This window comes from Mytilus edulis, chromosome 5, assembly GCF_963676685.1.
Source record: "Mytilus edulis chromosome 5, xbMytEdul2.2, whole genome shotgun sequence".
NCBI lineage: Eukaryota > Metazoa > Mollusca > Bivalvia > Mytilida > Mytilidae > Mytilus > Mytilus edulis.
The window spans coordinates 33225065-33237263 of record NC_092348.1 but is presented as its reverse complement, the minus strand read 5'-3'; the positions used below and the strand labels follow the sequence as shown (position 1 = coordinate 33237263).

At 30.3% G+C, this 12199-nt stretch overlaps 1 protein-coding gene across 1 annotated transcript in view; it reads left to right on the top strand.

Moving 5' to 3' along the window:
- The window catches only part of LOC139523487 (nephrin-like), a 43578-nt gene extending 37076 nt beyond the window's left edge, over nt 1-6502 (top strand). Inside the window, exons 8-10 of the mRNA XM_071317549.1 lie at nt 606-725; nt 1125-1174; nt 3629-6502. Coding sequence (XP_071173650.1) covers nt 606-725; nt 1125-1174; nt 3629-3712 — 254 coding nt within the window. The 3' untranslated portion in view covers nt 3713-6502. The remainder of the gene's footprint in view (nt 1-605; nt 726-1124; nt 1175-3628) is intronic.
- The last annotated feature ends 5697 nt before the right edge of the window (nt 6503-12199 follow it).

Sequence of the window (12199 nt, the reverse complement as noted above, 5' to 3'; positions counted from 1 at the left end):
TAGATTCAGTAGAATGGCGTTTGTGGCGTCATACGTGCCATAGATCTGGACCCCACCATCGATTAGAGTCCTACATATATTCAATAACGTTATGACCTTATTATTTGTGTTTTTGATAGCCAGTGTAACATTGTCGGCTACGAAAATTTCTTCGTCGACATGCAACTGAACAAAGAAAGATAATTCAATAATGAAAAATGTTCTTTTTTATATGTAACATTAGCATGTTCAGATAGAGATTATTTCTGTTTAAACATCAATGTATATTATGATTCACTGTTGATTACAATGATCTCCAAGTGAAATACAAACCGATAACTTCACATGTGAAATACACGTTGTTATTTCTCTCTTCGTCATACAACAATAGGCGTGACAAGAAGTCGATAAAATCGGATCAAAACAAATTGTGAATGATAAGAAAATGTTTTTTCTACTTCAATTTCATATGTGATCAAGCCATATGCCAAATTACTAAAAAGAATAACTAATCAAAGGATTCGTTAAATAATGTGTTGTTTGGACACTTTCTTATTGAATTTTTCGGTTAGTTATTCTTTAATTTATTTTTTTATAATTGTTTTTGTCATTATTTATTTTTGTAGCTACAAGGCAATCGTATTCAATTAATCTAGTGGCTTACATTTCCACCTGCTTTTGCTGCACAATTATAATATTGTTGGTGTCTGCTTTCTACGCACGATTTAAAAAAATCGTGTATGCAGGTAACTATCTACATGTATAGATATGTGATTTGTTTGTTAAGTAGTTGAAATTTTCTACATGTGCACTTTTTAAAGAAAATTTATTGTAAGAACAAACGTTTATGTTCTCGTGAAAAAAAACTCTCCTAAGAAGGAATATATTAGGAAGGAACAATTTGTTTTCAAATCAGAAATCCCATTTTTTTTAAAAGATTTTTTGTTGCCTGTTCTAACCCTATCGCATCCTTTTCTGTACACGAATTTTACATCGTTACCTACTATATCTATTCTGTTAGGGTGGTGCATATACCAACATGGCATTCTTGATTTACGAAATGTCAACTAGTTTAGGATGTAATTGATTATTTGCAGCATACATAATGATGATTAATTAGATTCATTACAATATTTATTTTGTAGGACAAAACAAGAAAGAGACAAAGAACAGCAAACGCGCCGATTTTTGTCGAGTAGGTTAAATTTGATTTATTTCTTTTTTATTTGATTTATTTATTCTTTTTTTTACTTTCAAAGTATTTTCAAAAAGTAAAGAAAATGTTACTTGCAGAAAACAATACCCGATTACTTTACAAATGCAATGTGTATACCAAACTCATTGCATCAAAGATTTCTAGCCAAACGAAGATTTAAGAATTTAAGAAACCTTAATCCAAAGAAAATAAAATACGCATCGCGCGATTGCTCTAGATTATCCCATTCCTATATGTTCGTCCCGAATATGTTGTAAAACAGTTGGCAACAGTAGTTGTCTGGTGTTCAAATCTCATTAATCCATGTAGAAATTCCGATCTTTTAAATTCTGACAACCATGTTAAACACACATTCCAATAATCAAATACTGCTCATTCATACTTACAATGTTGAAAGATTGAACATCCATGTAGAATATACATCCGATTTTTAAATCTCGGCCTTTCATACAAAATATGCATTCCGATTTTTAAATCTCTTACAGTTACAACCATGATAAACATGCATTTCCAATGTTCAAATCTTGGACATCCATGTAATTATCCAAAAATAAAGTTATTAAATAAAACCTATAAATGAACATCAAATGAACTCTAGCTAGCCACAGCGAAAACGTTATCGTTGACACATTTATACAAAATGCTATCCTGTTATATATGCATCAACAACCTTCAACCACCTTGTTAATTTTCCTTCAGTCAATATTTCAATCGCGAAATTTACAAATTACACAAATTCAAAAAAAAGCTTCTAAATTCAGTCACATACGTATTGAATAGGTTAACATTTTATGATAGGAACAGTATATATTATTTATGTTATTTCTTTAACATGCTGGAGTACATTTTGTGTCGAGTATATGTCCCTCTTAAAAAAAGTCTATACGCGAACATGAACGCCCGAACGTATCAATTGAGATGTAAGCGCCTATCATCTGTGTCAACATAAAGGGGGACATTAACGATAAGGAACATACAAAACCATTATCATAAAAAACGACCTGTTGGCAAACGTTTTGTTTAATTGAGGCTTAGCGCAAGTTAGACAAGCTTTAAAGGAAACTTTTTTTGAATGGATATCAACTAAAAGATGTGCTCTGTGTTGACGACCTTGCTGTCACTTTAAGATAAAGAACAGAAATAAAAGCGCTGTTCCTTTGCTTTATGTGTTTTTAAACTGTGCATGTACTGTTTTTGTGTCACAGATGGATACCCATTATCCTTTTGTTGTAATACGCCTTGATATCATAATTACATGTACACACTAGTTATATTATTGTTTTCGGTATTGAACTGCAATTCTACATAGCAGAAATAAAATCCAGTTAGCTACCTTCTATCAACTATTGCTATCTTCAGAGAATACCTAATTTTTGGTTCAAATTTACTGTAATTTCTAACAAGTTATATATGTGAAACGAAAAATATTTAACAATATGTGAACATAATTCTTGAACATTTTATTTTATCAAATGATTTCCTTTCTTTTAGTTGAGTCATTTTACAATCAGTTACTATTTAAAGTAAAGCAATAATTTCATGTATTGATATATGTACATGTATATACATATAATGTAATCTCAGGTGCTCCGTCTGTGAAATGTCAATTGTACTAACACCATGTTCATGACTTAGCTTGAAAAGATTATTGTTTTGTTTTTCCTGTGAACTATCATTAGATATGTGTAACATGATAACTTTATTTGGTTAATGAATCCGAGAGTCCTACATATTTAGTTCACTTGATCTCTATCTTATTCCATGAATCAATGATCAAGTGTTTAGTTTTCGTTGTCAAGTCCTTTTCCGATACTATCACCATCTACCGTTATATTTAATATATGTAATGATCACCCATACTACATGTCCGACTGGCAGGTTTCAACTGACCCTGACCTCATTTTCATGGATATGTGATCAACGTCTGCTTATAGATACTATATGCAATACGTCAGCTATATTTGTTTTATGGAATAATTGCATAGTGTACATGCTTTCTGGAGTATACATAATCAAGAGGACCTAGATCTCTTTTTATTGTTCATTTGGAAATGTTCCGTTTGCTTATTTAGCTAATTCTGTTTCTATGATTTTATTAGTAACCAGATAATAATATGTGGTGTATGGTATGAGGTAAACATTTCTGTATTAAAGGGTTCATCTGATATTAAATGATTATTGATAATTTTTAGTGTATGTTATAGTTTGTAGAAATACTTCATATTAACGACTTTCGACATAAGTTCAAGTAAGATAAGCTAACCAGCCGAGACATTTTAGCGTCTGTGCCTTTAATTTTCTAAAACAATGGATGGCAAACTTACTTTGTTAATATTAACTTTCAAATTGAGAGATTTGAGTAATTAAGATAATATGTGTTTCATTGTTCCCTTAATAAATATTTTGTAATTTGTCATATTCATGTTTTTTCAGCAGCACTCAGTTTATGAAGAGGTGGTATTAAATCCTGCAGATAACGGACAACGCTTCATCATAATCACTTCATCTCCTGCATAACAGTAAAAGGATTGAAACTAAATTCCTTGAACAAATTTAAAGATGCCAAAGACTACTTCTAGTACTCAAATACAAAGACATAATTTATTTTATGTAAAATCTTAGTTCTCTATAGATTGTATGTTTTTACTGCTGATTGTACTGCGTCCTCCTCATCTGTGAACCATAATAAGTCCGAGGGAGTTTATTTCTAAAAGGTACATTTAATCTTGAAACAAAAGATCATTAATTCATTTTGTGTATGTACATTATTTTAAGTAAATATATTGTTTCTAGATATTTAATATCATTCACAATACTAAACATTGTTTTTTCTCATACATAGAAAGCTTTATCTTGAAAATGCATTTATTTTTGGAACTTTTGATTTTCAAAGTTCGTTAAAAAGCTCAATGACAAAAATATCGTTTTTTTTGTTTGTTTAGAAAATGTTGGCTTAATCCTGTTTTTTTTTTTGCTAGCTAAACATTTACATGTAATACAGTCGAAAAATAATCAATCATATTGACAATGTATGTACAAAACAAACATATATAATAGGTAAACATGTCAAAAATAAGGGAACATAAGTCAACATTGTGTTATATATCACCATTAAAGCAAACAAATATATATAGCCAGAAAAAACAAAAATGTATATAGTTAAAACACACCAGAAAGAATGATAGATCAGGACACAAAGATTTACCAAAGGCCAATAACTCAATGATAGGGGCCACGTCAATTTGACATCACCAAACATTGTTTAAACAGTTAAAGTATGAAAAACACGGACAAATAAAAGACCACTATAACACGCAATTAAGATGATGATCAACGTCAGTACCTAGAATCTTTATTGCAAGATCATTGTGTTCTGTTTGGGAAGTTGATACGGAATGTTTATCAACAAGGTCTTGGTATCTTCCAATGTACTTTTTGTAGTATATTTGTCGTTCCAACTGAATTGCTTGATCCCCATTGGTGAGACATGTAGAGAAAAAACTCTTTCGTACAAAACTATAAACAATTTCTGTTTTCTCTGTAAAGACTGTATGTCAAAACAACACAAGCCATTTGATTTTATTACAAAAAAGGGAATGATCACAACAAAACATATCATTTCTTAAAAGATAATTCGAGTAAAACAGTTAGTAATGATTAAGTGGAAATTTCCTTTATCCGGAGCTTTCTTTATACATGTTATACATTCCATTCATTTTCAGGTCTTTTTGATTAATATTAATTGAATCGATTTTATCATCCGAATATTGTTGTAGCATATAGTTATCAAAGGTACCAGGCTTATAATTTAATCCGCAAGACGCGTATTTCGTCTACATAAGACTCACAAGTGACGCTCAGATCAAAACGGTAATAAAGTCAAACAAGTATAAAGTTGAAGAGCAATGAGAACCAAACATTCCAAAAATACGGCATAGGTAATCATTTATATGTATACATATATCATTTTGCTGACTTGCAGATATCATTTGAAGTCAAGATAGAGGTAAAAAAAATCGAATTAGTACCTTTGGTATACTTTATTTTAAGTTCATGGAGATGTAGTTAACATAGTCGCCACACGTTAAATTCTTCAATGCAAGGGCGTCATCTGCATAGCAAAGAGTAAATGTTATACTAGTAGCTAATCTATGTTATATTAAATTTTCTTGATAAGGTCTTCTATGATTCTGCCTCATAAGAATTAAAACTTCTCAATTTTTTAATGAATTTCTCATCGAAAGATGGAGATAAAAGGCGGATGAGTTGATGGATTTTTTGTTTTCGTGCCATCTTTCCGAATTTCGGTATGTTGGTTTGTTGACACATTTACCGTTCAGGAGATACGATTCTGGATTTAATGAAAACTAGCACTTTATACATTTGTATTATGGCCATATAATTATTTAGGACTCATTTCAAGGATCTACTTGAAGTCTTAATATTTTGTTTCTTGTTGCAAAATTTAGGTCAACAGAAATTGCTTTAAGAATATGTCGTTTAGTAGTTATGGTCTTTGATTGAAGGACATATGACAATTTTTGTCACCTCCTTTTTAAATAAAAACAATATATATACACAACGCTTTTTCCCAAATCGAATGGGTAATGCTAATTTCTGTTGTTTGATAATTGAAAGGTGTAGTAAGAAGGTGTTTAAATTGTCATTAAGCTGTGAAGTTATAATTGTTTTAGTGCTAAGTGCATGGTAACACTATTACAATTTCCGAAGGGTTATGAAGAAAATATTTATTTGGTTAATGCAACCCAAATTGTGTCACGATGCCGTCGGTAAAGCAATCGCTTTACTATACATTTAAAATTAAGAATGGTAATGGGGATTTTGTCAAAGAGACAACAACCTATCAAAAGAGTATACGTTTGCATTTGAAATGAAATAAAAGTTGAAATTGAGATTGTCCAAAAGCCATGACTTTGTTTTTGAATTGTCATAATAGTTTCAATTAGACAATTTTTTTAGGTTATCTCATGACTCCATGTCGGGATTATTACATTATTGATGATCACCAGCTTAATTTTAATTCGAAATAACTTTGCATGTGAAGTATTTTGAATACGGATCATCCCTTATTTTGATAGTTGTTTCTGAAGATATATGTTTATATGGCAATATAAGAATATGTAGTACAATATCTTCCAAGATTTATGTTGGCCTTTTGTGTACCCATGGGAGGTGGAGGAAGTCAAGTTAGAAGCGGTGTGATTGGATGTAAGGGTCCAATATATTGTTTTTATTATATAAATGAATAACATCAGTGTGTATATTTACAATAAACATTTTTAAACGCATTGAAATATTTTCTTAAAAATAATTCAAAAAGGCTTCCAAATTTTCAAAAATTAGATGTACAATGATGCAGGGCATCGATACCACAAACGAAGCTCTGTTTGAAAATTCTAATGATAAAAATTTAACTCATTTTCTATACAAACAGTAAAATAAGTACTACTGATATCATACATAACTGTTTCCTGGAAGAATAATTACTACCACTCCATCTACACACCAGCACAGTAAATATAGAAACAGTGTGTTCCGAAAATAGAACGTATTTATTTGAATATTCCTATTTTGATCAAACTCTTACACTCTATGACCAACACATAGTCCATAAGGAAAGAGTAATCACACTAAGAATACATTTTAAGTTTATAATAGATATAAGAAATTGTGATACATGAACAACTCGCCTTCTAGGTCACAACTTGTAAAAGTAAACCATTATAGAGCAAATTAAGATCTTCAACACGAAACATTGGCTCACACCGAACAGCAAGCTATAAATGGCCCCAAAAATTACTAATGTAAAACCATTTAAACGGGAAAACCAACGGTCTATACTATATAAAAATGAAGAAACGAGAAAGACTTATCAATCCCATCAACAAACGACAACTACTGAACATAATTTTACAATTTATCATATGTTACAAATGAATTTTAACTTATTTTTTACCAATACAAAGGTAATAAAGAACTACATGAATGTGGTAAGTAGAATCCTTCTGCAGATTAAACAATCACTCAGATTATTGCAATCATCACTTCTATTGCACGTTTTATCTTATTAATTAGAATTTTTATCAATTATCAGTAAAAAGTTTTTGGTAATTAAACCAGGAAAATATAAGATAGTAAAGGAATGCATTCATGCTTATTGTTATAGCCTGCTTGTGATCTCAGATTTTAGAATTAAGATCGTTATAATCTTCATATCTATATAATAACTATTACCAAATTTATTTTGTCAATTATTTAAACAATTGCTTTCATGGGCTCATTAATTGGAATAAAAATATCTTCAAATATCTTATCTTATAAGACAATAACAATCAAAACCAAGAAGTAAACAAAGACTCATAAAAACAAAGGACATTTACATCAACAGATATAAATAAGAAATAAGAAACAACACGAACTCCACTAAAAACTGGGAGTGAAATCAGGTGCTATACAAAAACAGTGATACGATAAGATATCAATTTGATGACAGCAGAAATAGACGTAATTAAGATTTCATTACAGTCGTCCTATTTCTCAAAATAATGCATATTCAAGGTGAATGTCAATGCTTAGTTCGTTAAGAACCTGTTTCCGCTCATAATGTATAATTGAACATACCATGTACCTAATGGTATCCAAAATATTATAGCCGTAGGTGATTAGTGCCCACGCAACTAAGTATTTGATAATGTGTATACACTCCTACACACAGCCCTCAAATTGAACAGTTTTACAAAACTACTGTTTAGATAAAAACAACATAAAACCTAAGGGGCTGTCAATATTCATTAAATGATATTTTGTCAAATTTGTAGTATTATCAGTAAAATTATAAACATTACACAGTTTGGGTCAGTTCAAATATCTTGCTAGCTACAGTGATAATTTCTGCCTCCTTTGTGATAAAACTGGTGTACACTTAAATGGCATTGTTTTTGTGCAGAATATGAAATACAATTTCAGGTGTTTATAACATAGATAAAAGAATAAACAGTTTCATGACTTTTTGTAAGGATGAAAAAGTTATCAGCAAAAAGTAGCTATTTGGTATAAACATTTAAACTAGTTATAATAAATAAGAACATTTTAAATAGATAAAATTTTACATTCAAAAATGCATGACAATTGGGATTTTCAAAGTTCATCTTATCAGTTATTTTGCACTATACATGTATCACACAATTCAAGTTAATAAAATAAAGAACAAAAAAGGGGGGTTGAAAAATAAAAATAAAAATTTCATTTAAATTTTACTATTGAATTGGAAATCTATAAATAAGGATTCACGATGTATTCTTTTAGTAAATTTCACTAAGGCTCTAGCAGAATCTCCTCACACACATCCCTTAACCCTCTCTTTTTCACACCGGTACAGCTTACCGGTGAAACCAAGATTTTTTTGGGACATTTAGACTTGTTTAATCGCCATTTGCTGACGTACAGATGAGGTTAAGGGCTCAAATTAATCCTCAGATAACCAGCAATGCGATTTAATGTGCATCAAACCTCTATCATTATTAGTGAATAAACAAGTCGCCCCTTACTGATTTGTAATTTTTCTGTAAAAACATTTATTTTTCTTCAAATTTTGAGGAATATTCTCAAAAAGAAGTGCAAAGAAAACTGCTCTTTTAAGAGGATTAATGACATTTTTTAATAACTGTGCAGTGAGTTTTTGAAGAATAGTATTAAACTAATAGTTCTAACTTGTACACTAGTTGCAAATGTAATTTTTAGTGTAGCAGCGCAATCACAAACTTGAAATACGCTTAAAATCTGAAGGCATTTCTTAAAGGTATTATGAGAAAAGAGACAAAAACCGCTAAAATATTCTGATTTTTTTTTTTTTTTGCAAATTTGAAATAGATGTAACAAAACATGGTTTCGTAAGTGTTGCAGTATACTAAAGTTGAAATCCCCATTGGTGAGACATGTAGAGAAAAAACTCTTTTGTACAAAACTATAAACAATTTCTGTTTTCTCTGTAAAGACTGTATGTCAAAACAGCACAAGCCATTTGATTTTATTACAAAAAAGGGAATGATCACAACAAAACATATCATTTCTTAAAAGATAATTCGAGTAAAACAGTTAGTAATGGTTAAGTGGAAATTTCCTTTATCCGGAGCTTTCTTTATACATGTTATACATTCCATTCATTTTCAGGTCTTTTTGATTAATATTAATTGAATCGATTTTATCATCCGAATATTGTTGTAGCATATAGTTATCAAAGGTATCAGGCTTATAATTTAATCCGCAAGACGCGCATTTCGTCTACATAAGACTCACAAGTGACGCTCAGATCAAAACGGTAATAAAGTCAAACAAGTATAAAGTTGAAGAGCAATGAGAACCAAACATTCCAAAAATACGGCATAGGTAATCATTTATATGTATACATATATCATTTTGCTGACTTGCAGATACAGTTGCTCGAGTTTGAATACGTGCACCATTTTATTGATATCATTTGAAGTCAAGATAGAGGTAACAAAAATCGAATTAGTACCTTTGGTATACTTTATTTTAAGTTCATGGAGATGTAGTTAACATAGTCGCCACACGTTTAATTCTTCAATGCAAGGGCGTCATCTGCATAGCAAAGAGTAAATGTTATACTAGTAGCTTATCTATGTTATATTAAATTTTCTTGATAAGGTCTTCTATGATTCTGCCTCATAAGAATTAAAACTTCTCAATTTTTTAATGAATTTCTCATCGGAAGATGGAGATGAAAGGCGGATGAGTTGATTTTATTTCGTGCCATCTTTCCGAATTTTGGTATGTTGGTTTGTTGACACATTTACCGTTCAGGAGATACGATTCTGGATTTAATGAAAACTTGCACTTTATACATTTGTATTATGGCCATATAATTATTTAGGACTCGTTTCAAGGATCTACTTGAAGGCTGAATTTTATGTTTCTTGTTGCAAAATTTAGGTCAACAGAAATTGCTTTAAGAATATGTCGTTTAGTAGTAACTGTTATGGTCTTTGATTGAAGGACCCTTGGGAGGTGGTGGAAGTCAAGTTAGAAGTGATGTGATTGGATGCTTATTGTTATAGCCTGCTTGTGATCTCAGATTTTAGAATTAAGATCGTTATAATCTTCATATCTATATAATAACTATTACCAAATTTATTTTGTCAATTATTTAAACAATTGCTTTCATGGGCTCATTAATTGGAATAAAAATATCTTTAAATATCTTACCTTATAAGACAATAACAATCAAAACCAAGAAGTAAACAAAGACGCATAAAAACAAAGGACATTTACCTCAACAGTTATAAATAATAAATAAGAAACAACACGAACTGCACTAAAAACTGGGAGTGAAATCAGGTGCTATACAAAAACAGTGATACGATAAGATATCAATTCGATGACAGTTGAAATAGACGTAATTAAGATTTCATTACAGTCGTTCTATTTCTCAAAAAAATGCATATTCAAGGTGAATGTCAATGCTTAGTTCGTTAAGAACCTGTTTCCGCTCATAATGTATAATTGAACATACCATGTACCTAATGGTATCCAAAATATTACAGCAGTAGGTGATTAGTGCCCACGCAACTAAGTATTTGATAATGTGTATACACTCCTACACACAGCCCTCAAATTGAACAGTTTTACAAAACTATTGTTTAGACAAAAACAACATAAAACCTAAGTGGCTGTCATTATTCATTAAATGATATTTTGTCAAATTTGTAGTTTTATCAGTAATATAAACATTACACAGTTTGGGTCGGTTCAAATATCTTGCTAGCTACAGTGATAATTTTTCTGCCTCCTTTGTGATAAAACTGGTGTACACTTAAATAACATTGTTTTTGTGCAGAATATGAAATATAATTTCAGGTGTATATAACATAGACAAAAGAATAATCAGTTTCATGACTTTTTGTAAGGATGAAAAAGTTATCAGCAGAAAGTAGCTATTTGGTATAAACATTTAAACTAGTTATAATAAATAAGAATATTTTAAATAGATAAAATTTTACATTCAAAAATGCATGGCAATTGGGATTTTCAAAGTTCATCTTATCAGTTATTTTGCACTATACATGTATCACACAATTCAAGTTAATAAAATAAAGAACGAAAAAGGGGGGTTGAAAAATAATAATAAAAATTTCATTTGAATTTTACTATTGAATTGGAAATCTATAAATAAGGATTCACGATGTATTCTTTTAGTAAATTTCACTAAGGCTCTAGCAGAATCTTCTCACACACATCCCTTAACCCTCTCCCTTTCACACCGGTACAGCTTACCGGTGAAACCAAGATTTTTTTGGGACATTTAGACTTGTTCAATCGTACAGATGAGGTTAAGGGCTCAAATTAATCCTCAGATAACCAGCAATGCGATTTAATGTGCATCAAACCTCTATCATTATTAGTTAATAAACAAGTCGCCCCTTACTGATGTGTAATTTTTCTGTAAAAACCATTTATTTTTCTTCAAATTTTGAGGAATATTCTCAAAAAGAAGTGCAAAGAAACTGCTCTTTTAAGAGGATTAATGACTTTTTTCAATAACTGTGCAGTGAGTTTTTGAAGAATAGTATGAAACTAATAGTTCTAACTTGTACACTAGTTGCAAATGTAATTTTTAGTGTAGCAGCGCAATCACAAACTTGAAATACGCTAAAAATCTGAAGTCATTTCTTAAAGATATTATGAGAAAAGAGACAAAAACCGCTAAAATATTCTGATTTTTTTTTTGCAAAGTTGAAATAGATGTAACAAAACATGGTTTCGTAAGTGTTGCGGTTTACTAAAGTTGAAAACACTTTTGTTTGAATAAAGAAACATGTATATTTCAGTGATAAAATGACAGTTTAAAGAGTGAATTCCTCCTAGATTTGCGTAAAAATCATGCATTTGGCAACAAAAAATTATCATCTGAACACATAATTCCAAAAAGTAAAGAAACTGGGTGAGAATTTTTATATCATTTTTTTT